At 34.7% G+C, this 21,750-nt stretch overlaps 2 protein-coding genes and 1 long non-coding RNA gene across 3 annotated transcripts in view; 2 read left to right on the plus strand and 1 right to left on the minus strand.

Annotated features, from left to right (window-relative positions):
• Positions 1–2,799, plus strand: part of LOC105677038 (uncharacterized) — a 72,862-nt gene extending 70,063 nt beyond the window's left edge. Inside the window, exon 9 of the mRNA XM_012375347.2 lies at positions 588–2,799. Coding sequence (XP_012230770.2) covers positions 588–683 — 96 coding nt within the window. The 3' untranslated portion in view covers positions 684–2,799. The remainder of the gene's footprint in view (positions 1–587) is intronic.
• The window catches only part of LOC137000821 (uncharacterized), a 199,913-nt gene that overhangs the window by 106,387 nt on the left and 71,776 nt on the right, over positions 1–21,750 (minus strand). The window contains exon 3 of the long non-coding RNA XR_010890995.1: positions 16,924–17,043. This is a non-coding gene — a long non-coding RNA (uncharacterized lncRNA). The remainder of the gene's footprint in view (positions 1–16,923; positions 17,044–21,750) is intronic.
• On the plus strand, positions 7,222–11,918 carry LOC105677036 (uncharacterized). Its single transcript, XM_012375344.2, has 2 exons — positions 7,222–7,363; positions 9,406–11,918. The coding sequence occupies exon 2, from the start codon at positions 9,412–9,414 to the stop codon at positions 10,981–10,983; it is 1,572 nt and encodes a 523-aa protein (XP_012230767.1). The 5' UTR covers positions 7,222–7,363; positions 9,406–9,411; the 3' UTR covers positions 10,984–11,918.

Genomic DNA, 21,750 nt, shown 5'->3' on the forward strand with positions numbered 1-21,750 from the left:
AGACTTTAATCATTATGATCAAAATAAAAATAAGTAATACGATATTTGTGCTCAAATAATGTGAAAAATAAGGGACAGATACATTTTTGCTGATTGGTGAATGGATATAATGCAGTCAGAAATGGCACGATGACAGAAAATATCATCTGAGATCACGCGTCTTGTCGTAAGATTGGTAAAAAGCGTAAAGATCATAATGGATTCAGCAAGACGGCGTTAATGACTGGCGTCGCTGTCGTTATGAAGCAGTTAAAAGCAGTCATCCACGATAGAGAATCGTTCTCTTGGGTGCATATTAACAGGGACTGTCGTAAATCGACGCTGTCGGCGTCAACGATGACCAAACAACGCTGACGACAGTGATATCGCAATACTTTTTTTTCCGAGTAATAAATCGTACCGCTCCGATTTCCGCTAACGATCGCTGAAAAATAGTAGCCATTGAAACCTTAAAACACTAGAAGAACGCGATTCGAGGATGCTTTGGTCCAAAAATATTTTAAACTCGCAACGTTATCAATCTTATAATTCACGTGATAATTATTAGATCATTGTTAAAATTTGTTCACGCTATCTTTCTGTTACAGGATTCGTCCTTGGAACTGAATTCTGACACGAACTCGAGGACAACTTCTGGAACGGTGATGGCCTTGACCAATGGTTCATTATCGGCAAAAGAATAAATGAGAAATCAGAGAAGAGATAATTAAAAGAAAAAAATAAAAAGAATATTCATCGGAACGGTCTTCCCCGGCCAACCAACGAGACATATCGATCTCCTTTAAGAATAACGCACCCGTTTGTATATAGCTTAATTGCCTAACAAATTATTCAGGATCGCTAGATCCCGTGGTCTATGCCGGCTGATCGAGTATCGATCATCTTCCTAAAAAAAAAAAAATATCAGTTCTGGTTCTGGACTTTTTGCACTTGTAATTTCGCTCCAAAATTTAATTTAGAGCAAGTCGAGATGAAAATAAAATATTATTTGTTTTAGTTTTTTTTTAATTACGTAATAACATCGAGTATTACACAATTTAATTGTTTTATAGATCTCTCAAATTTGTATAGGTTTGTTTCGTTTTAAGAGTAAATTTTTAATTTATTAAATTCTTATATAAATACAGATTATTGGATTCTAAACAAATCAAAACTTTCAAATTTTTATTTTAATCATCTTTTACGTATTTTAAAATTCTTAGCTTTATACATTCAGTATTTCAGTATTTTTGTCCTAAAATTGTTAAATTATTGGAGCTTTAAATTGTTTAATTCATAGATTTTTAGATTCTTAGCTTTAGATGTTCGGAATTCATAAGCCATGAAATGTTTAAATCCATGTAATGCAATTATAAATTGCAAATACTTGAAATGATTTTATAGAGTGTAATACAATATGTTTTAGAGGATTATGATACAATAAGTTTGTTACTTAATTATATAAAATCAAGTGCTTTTAGTCATCTCGATGGCAAAGAATCTTCGTGGATAAAATATTAGCCGAAAAAAAATCATGAATGGATTTAATACTTAGAAATCTTAGGAATTATTTATTTACTAGTTATTACCTTGAGTGAGAATTAATTTCTTTAAAAAAATTATTTTATAATAATAACGCCGGTAAATAAATAATCCCTGGATATTGATAAAATTGTTTGTTAAAAAAGCGAAAAAGCGTCTTACTTCTTTTCATAGCGATCTCACATGCGTGTGTGTAGGTTAAACATAGATTGTCACTTAATTATTTATGAAAGGACATATCTTCCTGTAAACAATGATGTCGATGGCGAACTAATAACGAAATTCCGTGATACGAATTAAAACTTCAATCATTACTAAGGCAACAAATCCATTTCTCTACTGTTATCTGTTCCGAATTTCCTTTTTTGAGTTCTAATATCCCTCTCTAGTCATGCTACACACAATTTGAACAATTGTGATCTATTTTAAGAAGGAAACGTAGTATAGAGAAAGCGAGAGGAGACTCTATCGGCGGCTGTTATCTTAATTTTATATTATCACGATTCTTTATAATGTTAAGCATTTTTAATTTCTGCAATTGCTTAAATTTGCGTAAATCTAATAGCTGAGTCCACGTACGAACGTATGCGAGTTTTATAAATCTATCAATTCCGATCTAAACGATCGATTACCCTGATATTCTATAAATAAATCGGATAGATTAAGCATTTGCTAATTTATAAATATAGCTATTTTTGGACCTTCAGAGAGATCTGCAAATTTAGAAGTATATGTATAAATCAACAATCTACAAATTTAGCAATTCTGCATTGTTATTACTTTTAGTTATTGCTTTTTCAGGCTTTATTTGATTTTTATTTAATTTCTTATTTAAACATGGCAATGAGAATCAAAACAATTATATGTTTATAAATGGAAAATAGTTTGTTATGTGTTTTAAGAAATTAATCTACTTAACTTTTTTTTAATTTGCTATCCTGCGTTTTTAATATCTTGCTGGTAATTTGCCATCGACAGCCCCTGTAGTTTACGTATATCAAAAACCTAGGCATTTTTTGGGACAGTGTGCAATTTAAAAATGCAATGCAATTGCGTAAAAATAATATTGTCGACAGCCGGAAAAAATCAATCGAGCTTTTATGAGGCCTGACGCGCTTCTCTTCCTGCGTTTTTTTCTCTTTAAAACAAACAAGATAATATTTATTATGTCACATCACGATTAGACGATAGCGACGAGAGTTATTTGTTTATTGCCCCATATATAAACAATGTTTTATGGATCATTAATATCTAAATAAAATATATTACGTCTTTTAAGCCGCCTTCGAACTTCCCATCCTTTACTCACATTTTTTCCTATCTCTTTATATAAATGTACTTGATATCCTAGAATTTTATGCACAGTTATCAAGACATTTAACATATAAATTTTTCTTTTACTTTAACGTTCAAGTAGTTTCTAAGATTTGATTATATTGATATATTTAAAAATAAGTTGATAATAAAAATGAGATATCTTAGTTTTTGAGTTAGTAATGAGCAGATGGTTCTCACATTAGAGCTAGTCTTTAGAGAAAGACAAAGGAAAAAAATTCCACAGTTCTTGGCACGTTCGTTCCTTCGAGCACGTTCATCCCTTCAAGCGGCGCCTAATTACTGTGAGATATCACAGCATCGCGCAGAGCATTACGACGCTTTCCGCAGTTATTTGCCTTCACCGAGAGGCTCGTTACACAAAGATTTCACCGCTCTGTTGACCCCTTGTTACGTACAACAAGTCTATTGTTCCTTCCACTAGCTTATATCAACGCGAGAATCTCAAATGTGCAAAATGCAGATAAGTGACAGAATTTTTTCGATTTTATTCTTCACGATCTAATAGAGTTGATAATGATCTTCTAACTATATTAGTATTTTTTTCGTTAATAAAAAAGAATAAACGAAAATTATGCTAAAGCTTCGCGTAATAAATTTAAATAAGAAAATAGTAATATTTGTTGTAAAATAATTCATCCAGGAAAATCATGCAGATATTTACAAAATTAATTTTTCTATACACACATTTTCCTTCCGTAAACTATTTTTAACTCGTTGCCGGCTGCCGGACTTTGCGTATGCATTCACCAACAGCCGGTTGCGAACCGGCTGAGCCACTCACTTGTCTTTCCTTGTCGCTAATATTATTGTGCTAAAACTATTTTAAATCATAAGATAAATATTTTGTGTGTAGATATAATTCAGATTTTAAGATACACTTAGATTAAAAAAAAGGAAAATTTCAATGAGTTTATAAGCGTTTTTGACATAGCAAACTTATTCTTGCACGCACATATTTAATTGCTATTCAGTATAGATAAGATACTATAAATATGCGTACAGTTATATATTGTTATAAAAATTTGTTTCGTCAATAAAAAAACTGTGTCTTTTTCTCATTTCATATTGATTTTTGGTCCCTCTTCCTTATCGATTCTTTTCTCTCTATCTTTTTTTTCATTTTTCCGCTAGATGACAACACTTAAAAGATAATCCTTCAATCCACTCTTAAAAAAGGCATGAAAGATCGATACTCGAATGTATCGAAATCTCGAAAGTATCGAAGTTTATTGTTGCATTTTTATCGCGACGCTGATTGGTTATCTCAATGTCATGTGCAAAAAATATATTTTGACAGTTTATAATGGTTGTCAAGGCAATATTGATCATGTGCAAAAAATATATTTTGACAGTTTATATTTAAATGGTTGTCAAGGCAATATTGATTAGCAATTTATAAATGTTTCTATGACAATTGCTTACATTTCCTCGAGCTGTCAAGTTGTATCCACTCTTAAAAAAGGCATGATAGATCGATACTCGAATGTATCGAAAGTCTCGAAGTTTATTGTTGACACTTTTCCGCGTCGCTGATTGGTTATCTCGACGTGAAGATTGACAGTGTTCAATTAGTATCTCGATGCAAAGATTATATATAATACAAGTAAGATTATTAAAGAGGTAATATATCTGAATCATCCGTGCACGTGAATATGCTTTTGCGTGAACTGAAGTAACGAACACAATAAAATCTCAAATTTGCCTTTGACGGTAAATTTTAATCGTTGCAGTAATAATATTATTACCATACTTAGCAGAAATAATTTTAAGAAAAAACCCAGGCAACAAAGGAGAGAAAGAGAGAAAGAAAGAGAGAGAGAGAACAGAAGAAAGAGGAAGAAGGAAAGTTCAATAAAGAAAATAAATAAGATCTATATATATACAGAGTGAGGCATCTAAAACAAGCCATCTGAATAACTCTTTTATTTTTAATAATAACAAAAAAGTATTTCAGACAAGATTTGCATGATTTCGAAGGAGTCATTACATAGTATAAATGTAATACATAGTACATATGTATTTTTTTTATAGTGGAAGGCGTGTCGGAGATTTATAATAAAAATAAAATAAAATAATAAAATAAATATAAAAATAAAATAATAAAAATTACATTTCTTTGACATTTCTTTTTATCTACCAAATATTTGGTAATAGTTACTAAATCACTTCGTCGTCATTACCAAATATTTGGTAATAATTACTAAATCACTACGTCGTCATTACCAAATATTTGGTAACAATAACTAAATCACTTCGTCGTCATTACCAAATATTTGGTAATAATTACTAAATCACTTCGTCGTCATTACCAAATATTTGGTAATAATTACTAAATCACTTCGACGTCATTACCAAATATTTGGTAATAATTACTAAATCACTCCGTCGTCATTACCAAATATTTGGTAATGGAAAACGAATTTTTCGAGTCGTCATTACCAAATATTTGGTAATGGAAAACGAAATTTTTGAGTCGTCATTACCAAATATTTGGTAATGGAAAACGAAATTTTTGAGTCGTCATTACCAAATATTTGGTAATGGAAAACGAAATTTTCGAGTCGTCATTACCAAATATTTGGTAATAATTACAAAATCACTTCGTCGTCATTACCAAATATTTGGTAATGGAAAACAAATTTTCCGAGTCGTCATTACCAAATATTTGGTAATGGAAAACGAAATTTTCGAGTCGTCATTACCAAATATTTGGTAATGGAAAACAAAATTTTTGAGTCGTCATTACCAAATATTTGGTAATGGAAAACGAAATTTTCGAGTCGTCATTACCAAATATTTGGTAATAATTACTAAATCACTTCGTCGTCATTACCAAATATTTGGTAATAATTACTAAATCACTTCGTCGTCATTACCAAATATTTGGTAATAATAACTAAATCACTTCGTCGTCATTACCAAATATTTGGTAATAATTACTAAATCACTTCGTCGTCATTACCAAATATTTGGTAATAATTACTAAATCACTTCGTCGTCATTACCAAATATTTGGTAATAATTACTAAATCACTCCGTCGTCATTACCAAATATTTGGTAATAATTACTAAATCACTTCGTCGTCATTACCAAATATTTGGTAATAATTACTAAATCACTCCGTCGTCATTACCAAATATTTGGTAATAATTACTAAATCACTCCGTCGTCATTACCAAATATTTGGTAATAATTACTAAATCACTTCGTCGTCATTACCAAATATTTGGTAATAATTACTAAATCACTTCGTCGTCATTACTAAATATTTGGTAATAATTACTAAGTCACTTTGTCGTCATTACCAAATATTTGGTAATAATTACTAAATCACTTTGTCGTCATTACCAAATATTTGGTAATAATTACTAAATCACTTCGTCGTCATTACCAAATATTTGGTAATAATTACTAAATCACTCCGTCGTCATTACCAAATATTTGGTAATAATTACTAAATCACTTCGTCGTCATTACCAAATATTTGGTAATAATTACCAAATCACTTCGTCGTCATTACCAAATATTTGGTAATAATTACCAAATCACTTCGTCGTCATTACCAAATATTTGGTAATAATTACCAAATCACTCCGTCGTCATTACCAAATATTTGGTAATAATTACCAAATCACTCCGTCGTCATTACCAAATATTTGGTAATAATTACTAAATCACTCCGTCGTCATTACCAAATATTTGGTAATAATTACCAAATCACTCCGTCGTCATTACCAAATATTTGGTAATAATTACTAAATCACTCCGTCGTCATTACCAAATATTTGGTATGCAATTATAAAAAAATTGCACTATAAAACAAGAAAAATTTTTACAAATTGTCTATATCACAAAAAGCAATACCAAGCAATCGATCTTGCAAATCCAAATTCATATACATTCGCTTCATTGTACATTTCGTATAGTATAACATAATGACATTCATGCATTAAAACAATTTGTGATCTACGTATGAAAACAAATCAATATAAAAATAAAAATAGATAAGAATAATTTTATCATTTTAATTTCTCAAGTTTTTTCATATTAATAATAAAAATTAAAAAACAGAACTTTATAACTAATAACTTCAAAACTGATATCTACACATTTTCATTTTAAAGAAGTGATTCCAAAAAATAATTTTGCAATATTTGTCAGCTCAATTTAGCGTCATTCTATATCATAATAACGTGTCTATATTTTTTGGCAATGTGGTTAGAAATATACTGAGACTATTTCATTCTCGGTTATTGCACCGCCTTTGTTGGCCGGCGCCACTGTTTAACTATCATTCGGTACAAGCCTTACAGTTAAAAACGACGAGCAATTGTGAACGGTAGTTAACTCTATGGTAGAGAGGGGTGAGCATGTTTCACTTGCGACAACCGAACGGTATGCAGATATAGAGTCGAGGTAAACCCGTGGACAACTGTGCGGTAGTAATCACAGTCGCTTCGAACAGTCAACGACACTCGCGAGGTCCGCAGGTGGACACAACAGGTACAACTCTTCCCAAAACTTATACTAACATTCTCTCGACAGTGTCATTTCAAATTAATATGCTTTCGCTTCTTGTTAGATAGAAAATATGCACTATCAATATTTTATTCACTATAATTAGTAATAATATTAATAGCCATACAGTTTATTGATATATATTTATTCTTTACTTAAATTTAAAAAAACTGCACCGCTGTGATCTATCCAATCATTATTTGCGTTTTTAAATATAATCTCCTTTTCTCTCAAGAAATTTTGTTACATGCTAAATTTTGGTAACTGCACATTGCACAATAATTGTATAATCTTAAATTGCACAAATTTATCAACTTTTTAAACACTATTTTTGATGCATGATTAGCATTATGATATAATTTTAATGTAATAAATTCTTGAACATAAAATAAATTCTAAATTATTGTGGAATAGCAATTAAAATATACAAAATATACAGGCCAATAAAATTAATATCAAAAATTATAAGATGCGATAAAATATTTAAATGGAAAGTAGATAAAAAATTATTTTTTTATGTGAACAAAATAATTACAACGAATAAGATTTGCATGTGATTTATAAACGTTTATAGATTTCAAATTTTAAGTAGCGATTCCAAATTATATTAAACTGTTTTAAATTAAAAAAAGACTTTTAATTAAATTTTCAAACTAAAATATATTTGTAACGCTGGTAAATGTTGTTCACTGAATCAAAAACTTCAAAATTTATTTAAGAAATAAATTTTTAGATTCTGGTTTTCTCCGTCACGTTTTTATCTTAATTATCTAATTGTAAGTCAATCCGTTAAAAACGGTGATATTTCCGTTACGCTTTTCTTTCCAATTTCCGACGCAGTAAACAATCTCGCCGCGACGATGTCCAGTCCGGTTAATTAAAAAGATTCTTAATTGCGAGGCGAAACGGTTTTGTCGGCGTCTAACTGTACACTGCGGGCATAACTGTGCGACGGCATAAGATCGTCGTCCTGCTGCAGATTTGTTCCGCTACATCGCCATAGATACCGACCTCTCGCTCGACCGTCGTCCTACCGACGCTCATAAATAAACGAGCATAACTGTGGAGGAATGACTCGACATGGAAACTTTCAATGATCGCCAATAAAATCCTATCCCGCGAAATAAATCGCTATAAACAAACCCTTTGCTTGCAATAATTTTTTATATAAAATTGTATTATTTTTTTCTAACGTGTTGAATCTCTTGCATTAGAAGAGAAAAAATAAAAATTATGAAATATAATATATAATGGAAATAAAATTTTTAAATTATGATAATGTTTGTAATATTGTACGATAGAGTTTTATTATCATAATTTTGGTCGCATAAAAAATTGAACTACGGAAATCTAATGCGATTTCGAACTATGGTAAATATGCTCGGGTGAACAATCGTCCGGACGGATCTGTACGAGCCGACCGGAACTTGGAATAATACCGCGGAAACGGCCTGGGAAATTATATTTGTCATGGAGAATCGGCCGTGTCTACATTGGAGGACAATTTGATGCGATCTCTGACCGCGCAGCGACCGGACGGAACGGTCATTGAATGTGTATCGCCAGCCTTTTTAGAGCTATTGCGTTTCGGTGAAAAGTGCCGATGATATTCACGGTTACGTTCAAACTAGACAAAGCGCGAACAATCAGACCGATTTGTAAACGGGTTCACACGTAGGAGAGAAATCCGCGAAAGTTCTATTTGATCGCTTTGCCGAGCAGATGAATCGAACTTTTCTCAATTCGTCACAATTAATAACTTTTTATTTATATTCAGCTTTTTCAGCAATTAACTCTACGATAATTTTGTAATCTAATATTGTAATAAATAAAATATAGACTGAGAATACTTTTATCATATTGCAATAATACTTTTATCATAGAATACTTTTATCATATTGCATAATACTTTTATCATATTTGCAATAATTTTATATACGTCAATAAAGAATTATTTGATATACACATAATTTATGTTTCAAATTTTTTAAATTACAAACGCTAATAATTATTAAATTTTTTAATAGATTACAATGATACGTTTATCGGCTATGTACCCATTAATCTTTCTGCTGGCTGGAGCTAACGCTGGAGCCGGTATTGGCGAGGCTTGGCAAGTTACGCCGCAAATGAAATCCGTCTACATGGATCGTCCGTTTCGGCCACGATTGGAATCTTCAGCACTCGACGTTCGCACTGTAAGCGGAGTAGGCCGTTTGGTTCCATTTGATGAATCGAAAAACAGTCAAAAGCGTCCGGAGCTTACTACATCGAGTTTCGTGGAACCGAATGCTCTTTCAAATATCGAAAAAGCTCGCGAGAACAGAAACCTCGAACATTTCCGAAAACTCTTAGAAGATTCGTCTTACGGTGATGGCGAGACCGAAGAGGATATCGAAAACGACACTGCACCTATTCGAAAGGCGCTCAAGAAGGCACTTATGATGAGAATTCTCCGCGCGGACAAAGAGGATGATGACGATGACGAGGAAGAAATTGTGAATGAGACGACAGGAATCGTGCAACGTATTCGCAGACAGACGGACAACGAGACGAGCATGGAGAAGATTTCAACGACGAAGAGCGTGCGGGAGGCTCGTCTGAATTCCCCTGAGACATGGTCGAGTTCGGTGCAGCCGATCTCAGTAGAGTTTCGTCATCGTATACCCTTGCACCAAGTGATCCAGCAGCAACAAGAGGAAGAGGAGGCCGCGCTATCCAACAATTACCGAAGACATCAGGCGCCGCGGGCGGATTTCGTGACCGGACAGCATCATCGACGCAGCTACCCGGAGTACCGCGAGTCCAGGGATATGCCGGTTACCAAAAACTATTACGACGACTACGAGCAAACGTCCTGGTACAGAAATGCGATACGCGAGCGGGATTATGAGTATCCATCGTACCGTCGAGGATACAGCTATCAGTATCCGGATCGCTACCGGATGGAGAGAGACTACTACATGCGCCTGCCCAACGATCAGTACTATTACGATCGCTACGATCGTTACAGGGAGGACGACTTGGATCTTTACGGCAGAAGCCGATCTACGCCGAAACCCAGGCGCATCATTTACTACGCTACTCTGCCGGAAATCACGAGGAAACCGGTGGACCTGAGAAACTATCCACGACCCTACGATACCGCGGGAACAGTCAGAGCGCCCGTCACGCGGGACGACAATTACAAGCGCGTGCCCGGTAATGTCGATCCTAGTCGATACCGCTATAACAAACAGTCGTATGGCAGCTATGATCCCTACGCGAAGCGATCGAGCTACTACGGATACAACGATCGCCCGTACGGATACAACGAGGGCGATTTGCGGCGGGTCAGAGTGTCGACGAAAGAGAGTCTGAAGAACGACGGATTTGGCGCGAGTAGCGAGCGGAAGGTGAGCAATTTAATCACGATCAGGGACGATGACGGTAAGCTGCCTTGGCCAGTGCAGATCGGCACCGAGGTCAACATCAAGGAAGATGAAAGGATTCCCGGCCGGAAGATCTTCGGCGACTCGAATGGTGGCTACGACAGATTCCAGAGCGCACAACTACAGAAAGCGCCAGACGCCACGGGATCCAGCGAACTCCAGAGCAATAATTAATACATTTAGCGCCATATATGTCCATTTATACATATAAAAAAAAGTAAAACTTTAGTTTGCTTCGAGGAACTAAATAACCGATGGTTCCAATGTCATCAAAATCGACGTATAATAATGTTGAAATGATATTAAATATATGATGAAAATAAATATCAAAATATGTTATAAAAAATATGATAATTGTCACATTTAAAAAAGTTAAAAAAACTTATAGCAATTTAATTTTATCATGGCGCTCAACTTAATAAATATTTAAGAGACGCTTTAAAAAAAAAAAGATATTTCTTTATAATGCCCGAAATGTTGCAAAGCTTATTTTTACAAATCGATATTTGTTTCAATCCTGATATTTAATATCAATTATCGAGAGACAGCATTTTTCTGTTATCGTGGGATATATCATGGGGTAAATAATTACTATATAATTGTTTAATTTCATACGCTATATAGCTTTGTGTGGTTGCATAAAAAAAAATTACACTTCCATCATCAAATTATTAATCATATATCATCGAAAAATAAGAAATTCTAATACTTTAATATTATATATCGCTGATCTATATTTGTTTCGATAATAAAATGTAATTTAAATGATTTATTTAATTAATTATAAAAGCAATATTGTGCAATCGAAGGTAATGGATAAATTAATGCGTATTCAGTCGATTTATTAGTTGGATACTTGTGATATATTTAAATATTTGAAATTACAAGCAACTAAAACAATTTTGTGAAATTTCTATAATATTGTTATTTCGTATTCTATAATTCAACTAATATTCTTCTTCATGCTTCGGTGAATTTATGTTTAAATATTTTCAGTAAAAGTTTTTAAAGTAAAAATTTGAGTAAACCGAATATTAAATTGATGATAAAAATATTTCATTATTTTACATATCTTTGGACACATGTATTCGACTAACAAATAAATTCTGTATTTTGATTTAATAATTATATTATTCATAATTGCGATAAATAAAATAAAAAATTATTTAATATATATATTATAAAACTTAGAAAAACACTTATTTTATATTTTCCACAATAAAATTTCAAAATATATTCAGCTTTTGCTAAATTAATTAGATTTTTTATTATTTAACTTTCCTAGTTGTTCCAAATCGTTATTAAATACCTCCTTCAAAATTTTACTCATTCTTTTGAATTTGAAATAAATATATAAAAGAAAGGTAAGTTATTATGTTCACGTATAGTGTACAATTTAATTTTTTCAATATAATTTATCTCTTTCTTCTATATTATATCTCGAGTTAATGATAAAATATTTTTAATCAAAAATGTTTGTTTTATACTTTTACAACATTATTTTCACTAAGTTTTAGAATAACTAGAACAATACAAGCGCGCGCTACGCGCGCGCACTTATTATTGTAATTTAATAGTTATAAAATCTAAATATTTAAAAAAAATTTTTTTAATTTTAAATAACCGCCAAAATAACCTTTGCTCACAAACTATCAAACTGCCAGAATAATCAAGATAACAATCAGCGTCGCGGAAAAGCGTCAACAATACTTTCGATACATTCGAGTATCGATTTTTCATGCCTTTTTAAGAATGGATTCAAGTAAATGATTTTTTTGATTCCAAAAAAATATTTACTTGAATCAAGTAAATATTTTTTTGATTCAAGTAAATGATTTTGTTTATTCAAATAAATATCTATTAGAATCAAGTAAATATTTATTAAAATCAAGTAAATATTTATTAGAATCAAGAAAATATTTATTAAAATCAAGTAAATATTTATTAGAATCAAATAAATACTTTTTTGATTCAAATAAATATTTATTAAAATCAAGTAAATGATTTTTTTTTATTCAAGTAAATAATCATTAGAATCAAGCAAATAATTTTTTTTATTTAAGTAAATATTTATTAGAATCGAATAAATATTTATTAGAATCAAGTAAATATTTTTTTTATTTAAGTAAATATTTATTTGATACAAATAAATATTTATTAGAATCAAATAAATAATTTTTTTAATTCAAGTAAATATTTATTAGAGTCAAGTAAATATTTATTAGAATTAAGTATATAATTTTTTTATTCAAGTAAATATTTATCAGAAATTACCAAATTATCGACTTCTCATACCTTTTTTAAGAGTGGATAATAAAATTGATAAAATTTATCAAGAAAGAACTACATCTAAAAGAACTATTTCAAAAGCTACAAATTTTTGTATTTAAGAAATTCTTTCGTTATTTAAATCTTTTCAGACGACAGTGTAAAAATTATATATTGTTACTAACATAATTTAAAATATTAAATCAGTTTTGAATCAACTCTCTGTTCCTTATTCATCTACGATCGGTCATGTAAGTACTCTCTTTTGCATCCATCGGACTTATTGCTTGGTAGATATAAACGCGTATCTATACAGCTACAGACCACTAATAGAGTATTTGATTTATTATTAAATATTTACTATCGCAGTATATCTTGTTGATTAGATATTAAATAATTGTTACTACAAAAAATTCTTTTGATGTGGTTATTGTCGAAATACTATTAAATACAGCTGGCCTAACGAGAGTTCGCAAACGATTAGCTCATAATCCAGTATTAATTTTACGATTTATTAATATTTCGACATTTCAGAGATATTTACATACATGTTCAATGTAATAACATCATATATTTTAGTAAAATCGAAATTTAGCAGTTCTCATCCGTGCGGTTGTTGGTAACAGTTTTACAAAAATATATAACATTATCAAACTATCAAAATATGTATATGTCTATCAAATATTTAAATAATAAATTGTAAATCACTTTTTAAACTATCTCTAGATTCTCGAAATCCTTTTAATAATCCACCAAACTTTAGTCAGAACTGTCGGCTAGTACCTCGGCAGTGGAACGGTCTGCACAGTATTGCCATCTGATGTAAGGCATTGCTGAGCAACAACGCGTACTTTTCATGTTGATAAAGTTGACGTTGCATTAAAATGTCTTAAAATAAATTTGTGAAATATTCGAGACAAATAAAATTGCACGTTTGAGAATAGACTTCTCATTTTTCAATGTAAAGTTCATAAGTGTGAAGAGTTTAATAGCAAAAATTTCTATTAATTTTAATTAAATATATACTAAAATCGCATTTGAATTCATTTAGTTATCGTGGATATTTATCATTAATATATATTTAAAAATAATTTTTCTTCTCAATAATAATCACTTTTACGATATTAATAGTAATCGTGAAAAAGAAAGTTGTATTTTTACTTGCTGAGAATTCTATATCGCCTTCGAACCATCGTTATTTTTTCGTCGAAGAAAGTCAGAAATCGTCGCGTCGCGCCTGATCGGCGGTATTATCGAACATTATCGGGCCATATGGAATTTGGGCTTGAAAACGGTCCCGTGCAGGAAATTGCTAACGACCTAAACGTTGGGGCGGCGCATTGGGACCGTAAGTCCCATGGCCCCAGTTGTGATGGATGGGCTCTGACCCACTCTATAATTTGAAGGCGTTTTATGTGTGCCCTAACACGTACTCCTTCAATGATCCTCCATATGTCCCAATTGTCGTCCAACATAACCACGGGCTCGTGAATCGATGTGATGGCCTTTTATCGCGGTTTCGATACACGCGAATTATTGGCGCGGAATGAGCTTTAATAATGTTAAATTATTATTTCCATGATTTACGACAATTTATCCGCTATTATTTACAGCATCATGAGTTTCGAAGAATAAAACAAGCGCTGCAATTTTTCCTTCAAAAATGAGTATCCGCGCCAAAGGTGTAATGTCGTATTTTAAATTCTGGCGAATAGTGTTTTATGGAATTTGTAAAATTCTGAGAAAATGCCAATTATGTTTACTTTTCCGTTGCAATCTCTCTAATCTCAAATTTATGAACGAAAATTCGGAATAATCGTTAAATGTTAGTACTTGCATGAATAAATTACGCGATGTGAAACCACAGGGGAGGGGGATGGGGGGGGGGGCGGTAGGTAACAAAAACTTATAATTCCGCAATCCGCGCCACGAATTACATAGTTATTTAATAAATCGCTTTACATCTGCTCGCTAGCGCGCTAATTAGTACCGGCCGCTATTATGCAAATCTTATACGCGGCATAGGCATGGTTAAATGAATACCCAATTAAATTGCAAAGTGAGCGTTCCCAATTTTCCCTATATTTTGCCCTTTGGTACACTAATTAATTTCCACGGTCGAGCTCACTTTATTTACGCGCGACAAACCTCAAAATTGTAGCCGACCAGTCCGGTATATTTACGTGAGCGGCCGCGCACGCACATCGCGGACCGCGCGGACTGCCACAAAAATATTCTTCGTACGAGTTACATGCCAGCAATAAGCGCACGTTCTTATACTGATTCGCAAGCAGACAGCAAGGTTATCTGTTCTAGCTTTCAAAAAGTTTAACCTTTAAACGTAAAAATTGATCTCGCACAGAAAGCACATTGAAAAGTTTAAAATAGTACACCAATTACCTAATATTTCTTCTAGCCGTTTTTCACTTGTTTTAAAAAGTAGAATTTGATTTAAACACGCAAGCATTTTTTGAAAAATTTAATCATCCCGTGAGTTTTAAGTTTACAAAGAATCTTTGAAGAATTCTTACTCCGGAATTTACGATTATTTGTTCGTCTGGCAGTAAGTGACCTATTTCACTTTAGTACCACGCTTACAAGGCAAGGCCAGAACGTGTCCCCGGGCGTGACAAAAATTGCTCGAGCCGAGAAGCGAAACGTGACGAAGCGTTTCGTCGCCGGTCAGTCTCGATACGCAAGAGAGCGGCCGGGGGTCGTCGGGCCACCCTCCCTCCCGGTAACGTGGAATTATTGTGGATAATATGTGGATAGTTAGTCCGCGATTAGTCTGTCCGGCGGATTGTATCCCTCTCCCCCATTCCATTCCCGCGGGCAGCGCCTGCCGTGATAAATGACCGAATCCTTCGCAGTTTTTAACCGCGCTCGCTTAAAGGTTCTCCGCTCTCTCCCTCCCCGTCTCACCCCGCAAAACCCCGTCCACCTCAGTCGAAGGTCACAGCTACAATTTTGCCGTAAATCACGGTAAACGTTGACGTAAACGCCACGGGTAATTAGATATACTTGCCCGCGAGATAACTCGCGCTTCTTGCGCGTCCACCGTCGCGTCTTTGTTTTCACCGTCAATATTGCAACTGAGCTCTCTTTTTGCGGGTAAACAACAAGAACACTTAACCATTCCAATATTTTCTTAGTAAAAAAATATATCTTTCATAATTTTTTTCCATATTGATAATGTTGATAATATTGGTATTGTAAATAATTCAGTTTTCTTTTTTAGATTTTACGATGAATCAATTTTGAAATTGCTATCATAGAGAAAATCACAGAGAGGATTTTTTAAATTTCCAAATCAACTGAAAAGGTCCTTTACTTTCTAATTTTTCTTCGCATAATCAGACAAAAATAATGTCCAACACAATTTACAATTGTCTAACATTTTGGTAATTAACATTTTACATTTCTGTTAACATTTATGTGCTTTCTCAATCATTTAACACAGTAATGCATTACAGCTCACACAAAAGCAGTCCTAACAAAGTTGAGTAATTAAGTTTAATTAATCGCAATATATTGGCTTTTACGCGAATACACAAAATGTGCTTTTTATCGTCATTCAAAGAGCATTTTGCACTTAGGTGCTCGAAGAAAACGCACCAGTAAACGCCACGGTGATGATATTTACGATCGTCAGTTATCAAAATTAAAAGGACACTCTGCGCGATAACTAAAAGAAAGCAGCACGGGAAGCTCCACACTCGCTTTTCCTTTAGAACACTGCTAATCCATTGGCTACCCCGTAGTGACTTTCGGTGAGGGCGAGGTCGATAAGTTTACCGCGGGGGGTTTCGATGTAAATTGCAACCCATAGCTAATTTTGAGACTCACCGTTGTTTATTGCCGAATCCTTTTAGCCTCGAATGGGGTGCCGAATAGCTCCGCGTCTCCCTCTTTGCCGCAAGAAGAAAGAACGCCGAAGAAGCCAGTCGTCCCACATTAAAGAGAAAGCTGCAAAAGAAAAAAAAAAATCCCTTGTTAATACAAACGCAAACAGCATTTCGGTTTATTTTGATGAAGTAAAATATATTGCGTAATTTTCCATAGAGCAAAATTTGAGTTTTTGTTGTAATTTTTTTGCAATTTACATCACACATTTGGAAAATTTGTGTTGCAAGATATAAATGTGCATGAGTTCAAATGCAGCCCACTGAATTCCATCGCGATATTCTAGGGTTAATGCGACGCGAAATGATGAAACTACCCGCGAGGCATTCGACGAGATCGTTAGAGACACACCCGCGGAAAACACGGGTGGGCCGTGTGACTCGACATTAAAATCGCATTTGCCGCTTTTCCATGTTCCCGCCGCATTTATTAAACGGTTATTTCGGCCCTGGAGCAAAAATATTTAATGTTCATGAAGAAGTTATGGAGAAAGATGGAGTTCAAAATCTCTACTTTATAAAAATCTCCAGTTGATTAAGAAAAATTGGAAAGATGCGAAGAATATCTTGTATCTTTCTAATTCTCTATTATTCTCAATATATAAATAATTGCATGCAATAGTTGACTTGCTAATTTATTTAAGAAAGTATTTAAAAATTCGAACTTTGCTTATTAAATCTCTCGTTTTCTTTTTTGCAAAATTATGAGAAACATGTAATAATGTCAAAGAGAAAAGATAAATAGTTTATTCTTGGACAAATTTGTGCAGAACAAAGCCTAAACCATCTTTATAACCAAAGATATATGTAATAGTTCAGCATCAACTAAAAGTATATATATATATACTTCTTTAAATCATCGACAAGCATCTTTACGTTGTCGAGAAGATCGCTTATCGCTTTCTAGCCAAGTCAGCGATATTCTCGACAGCGTGAAGATGCCTCTTGCCTGTCTACAGCATCAAAATCAGACCGGTTTCAATCTCTGGCGCAATAACAGTTAAGCGTTTACAAAATCACGCGTGAGCCGCGTTATTTGCGGCTTACACCGCGAACGGCGACCGCCGACCACCGTCCGTCCGTCCGTCCGTCCGTTCGTCGTGCGTTTATTCGGAGTCGCCCGACTCGTCGACTCGGAGGAAGGAAAACGCCGAGTGCGCATCGGTTCCCTCGTTTCATCGGGCTCTCCAATAAGAGTACACCTATAATTTGTAACGTGGCTCGGGTACCGGCCTAATGGAAAAATGCGTTCCGGCCAATTTTACGCGCAGCCGTCAGGGCAGGCTGTTGGCCGTAGTGCCGGTGCAGGAGAAGAGGAGGAAGAGCGAAACGAAAGAGAAGGGTGAGGGGAAGAAGACGGAGAAGCACAAGAGAAGCGAGGAAAGAGAGACAGGAAGAAGGGAGAGAGAGACGAGCGGAAGAAGAAGCCGACGAAGAGGAGGAACGAGCGAAGGCAGGAAGAAGACTTCTGCAACCGCGTGAAAGACGCACACACGCAAGCGACGGTGGCAAGGGCAGTGTTGCACGGCGGAGGGCCCGTGGATACGGGATGGTGGATTTAAATGCGCTACAAAAAAAGTAAATCTGTAATAGGATTATAATGCGGATCTTTCTCTCTCCCTTTTTTTTTCCACTCTCTTATCCCTCTTGTCCGGCTCGGACGCGGGCGTGGCGCTTGTTGCGCGCCCGACTTCCTCGTTTCGTAGCACTTACGAGTGGCCCTTCGAGTGGTTCGATTAAGTCCGGGTCGCGTGGAGCGCGTATTACTTCGCCGAAACGTTCTCATGCGCTCCCCGCTCGGTCGCGCGCGATCTTCGTTCGCTTTAATGACGTTAAGGTCTATTTAGACGCAGTCAATTTTCGATCGCTTAATAGCGACTGCAATGCCGCAATCAAATTAAATAAAAATGAATAAAATAAGCAAAAGTAATTTTTTTTTCTACGTTGATAAATGCTAAATTGAAAACTTCGCAATCATTTATAAAAATTGTGTTTCAAAATTCATTTCAGGAATTGTGTGAAACTTGCGATGTAATATCGTTTTATTTAACGTAAAAATATTTTGGAAATATACGGGTATCTTTTTATAGAATTTCTCTGTTTAAAAAATTAGCAATCTGTTAAATCTTACTCGTTTAGTATTTAACCTTGGTATGAAAATCTAGTTCGAAATATTCTATTACTCGCAGGATACAGAATGGCTTGTACGCGCGCGCGGGAGTGCTCAATCATACCGAGCGAAGCTGATTAACAGGCGTGCCGGTTCAGTTTTCCAAAGACAATTATTTAACTTGCCAATATTGAACAGCGTTCAATTAGAGGCGAATCGAAATGAACACCGCGAATGATTCGAGCCCGCGGTGCGTGCGCGCCAGACTGATACCACATCGGTTTTAAATCCCCATATAACGCTGCAATCCGTAAATGAAAATCTGTCGGCGGCGCCCTGAAATGGTTACGCGAGTGGGGTATCGCGTAACATTTGCTCGCCGGAGGGACGTGGATAAAGGCAGGTTGTGATATTTTTTGCCCAAATACTTTGTATTCGTGTATAACGTCAAATAACGTAACGCGAATTTTCATCGATCGAACGTTTGATCTCGTTGATTTTCTCTCCTAAATAAGAGAACATGCCTTATGCATCATGTGATTTATTCATCGTTTCTTACATTAAAATGCTTGAGATTTTTATTAATCTATCTATACTTATCAGATTATTCGGGCCATATATAATTTTAGCTATTATTTGTAAAATATTAGTGCAGAAATTTTAATCACAAATTTATTAAGCATTAATTTTATTTTTATTTACATACACTGAAAATATGAGAAAATTTATAATTTAAAAAATTATAAATTCTTATAATTTTATAAATTTTATAATTAAAAAACTTTTAATAAAAATATGATTTTGAGGAATATAAAACTGGATAATTTATATTTCAATTCCAAGCGTTATTAACTTTTGTTTTCATCTATAAATATTAAAAGATTCAACAAAAAATATAAAAGATTACTCTCATCTCTTAAGATTAATACCCTATCGGATAGTTAGCGATTCTGTTCGCCAGCGTTGGTACACGGCGTTAACAAGCGCGAATGCCACGATGGCGAGTATTGGCAAATATAATCCTCGACAGGAGGACAGTCGTGGACGAGTATTTAAATGGTCCTGCGCGGTCGTTATTATTGCTCGTGGGCTTTGATTAATAACGATGACTAATAGGCCGCGAGAAACACTGAAGATAGAGAACATAGTGTTGAGGACAAGAGAAAAAGAGAGAGAGAAAGAGAGAGAGCATATCATAGTCATGTGTACCATAACTGAGTAACAAGCCAGGCGCTATCCCCGGACGTAAAGATGTCTCGACGCTCGGCTCGGTTATATCTTCATTATAAGCCCGGCAAAGTTACGTACTGCTGCGGCTCGTGGTGCTCAAAATTATGCGCCGCCCGGAGTTATCACTGCCTTCGGGGTCGGGCGCGCGAATAATTGGCTTCCACCCATATAATACACCCTATACATCTCGCCACGATGCGTCTCACGATGCTGCTCTCTCCGCGAGAAAGAGAGAGCACACCCGGTGTTCGTGCGCGCTCCGCGATCGAAAATAATAAATAGCCGGAAGACGAAGCGCGGCGTCAACGAAAGAAAGGCGATGCCCGGTGAATCGAGCCGCAATTTTTGCACTTTTTACTCTCTCGGTCCCGTAAGTAAATTACAGTAAATTGTTATCGATAAAAAGTTTAATTTGGTGCAACGTATTACACTTTTGACATAACAAATATTTAAGTAACATTATAATGATAAAAATATCTATTTCAAAATAAATTGTAGAATATATCTATATATCAGCGGGCGCGACAATTCGATCGTGTTACGCTTTCGAACCTGTCGTGCCAGTAAGGTTTATCGAACCCGCGCCGCCGACGGACGTCGTTGCCGACGATTCGGAATCCCCGCGTTTCCTTACGAAATGAACGGAATGCATAAGTATTTCCGGCGATATTCCACGGAGGGCACGGAGAGAGGATTCTTCGCGGCGACTTCCGCTTGCGAGGCGAGCTAGTGTCCCTAATTACCGTGTCGGGTTCATGAATACGATTGCCGCCACCGCACGGAAGCTAGCGTGGCGTCACTGGCTGTTACTACCGCTCATGAATTTATGTATCTGCATTCTCCGACGCTGCTCGGCTCGGGGCACCCCGAAGAAGAAGAGTCGTCGTCTCCTGCCGGTGCGGTTCCTTACCCTTCGCGGCCTCACGCCTCGCTACCCCGCGGAATGTCGCGTTGCCGTTCGGTTCGACTGACTCGACGGTTGCCTACTGTACAAGCTGATTTAGCAGGGAAGTTTAACATTCCGCGAAATGATAGCATCACTCGCAGTAAAAAAAAAATTCATAGAAACATGTGGTTAAATTTGCATTGAAATTCTGACACAAAAGTGATATTTCCGACTAAGAATTATATCAATCCTGTAACTTGTGGATATTTTACGCAATAATTTTCATTCATAATATATTCATAATATATAATACAATAATATTACTTAATTATTAATTTATAATTGCTATCATAATTATATTAAATAAAATTATTACATTATAGTCACGTTAATCTCGAACGAATTTAATAATATATTGGTTGTTTTTTTCATTGAAAACACCGACTGATTGCGGTACTTGCGATTACAACGACTTTACGTCGCGCTTTCATTAGGGACCACACGCGGAAAAGAGTGTGCAGCGTTACGGTTACAATGTTGCGCGA

Source organism: Linepithema humile, chromosome 6 (assembly GCF_040581485.1).
Source record: "Linepithema humile isolate Giens D197 chromosome 6, Lhum_UNIL_v1.0, whole genome shotgun sequence".
In the NCBI taxonomy this organism is placed as follows: Eukaryota; Metazoa; Arthropoda; class Insecta; order Hymenoptera; family Formicidae; genus Linepithema; species Linepithema humile.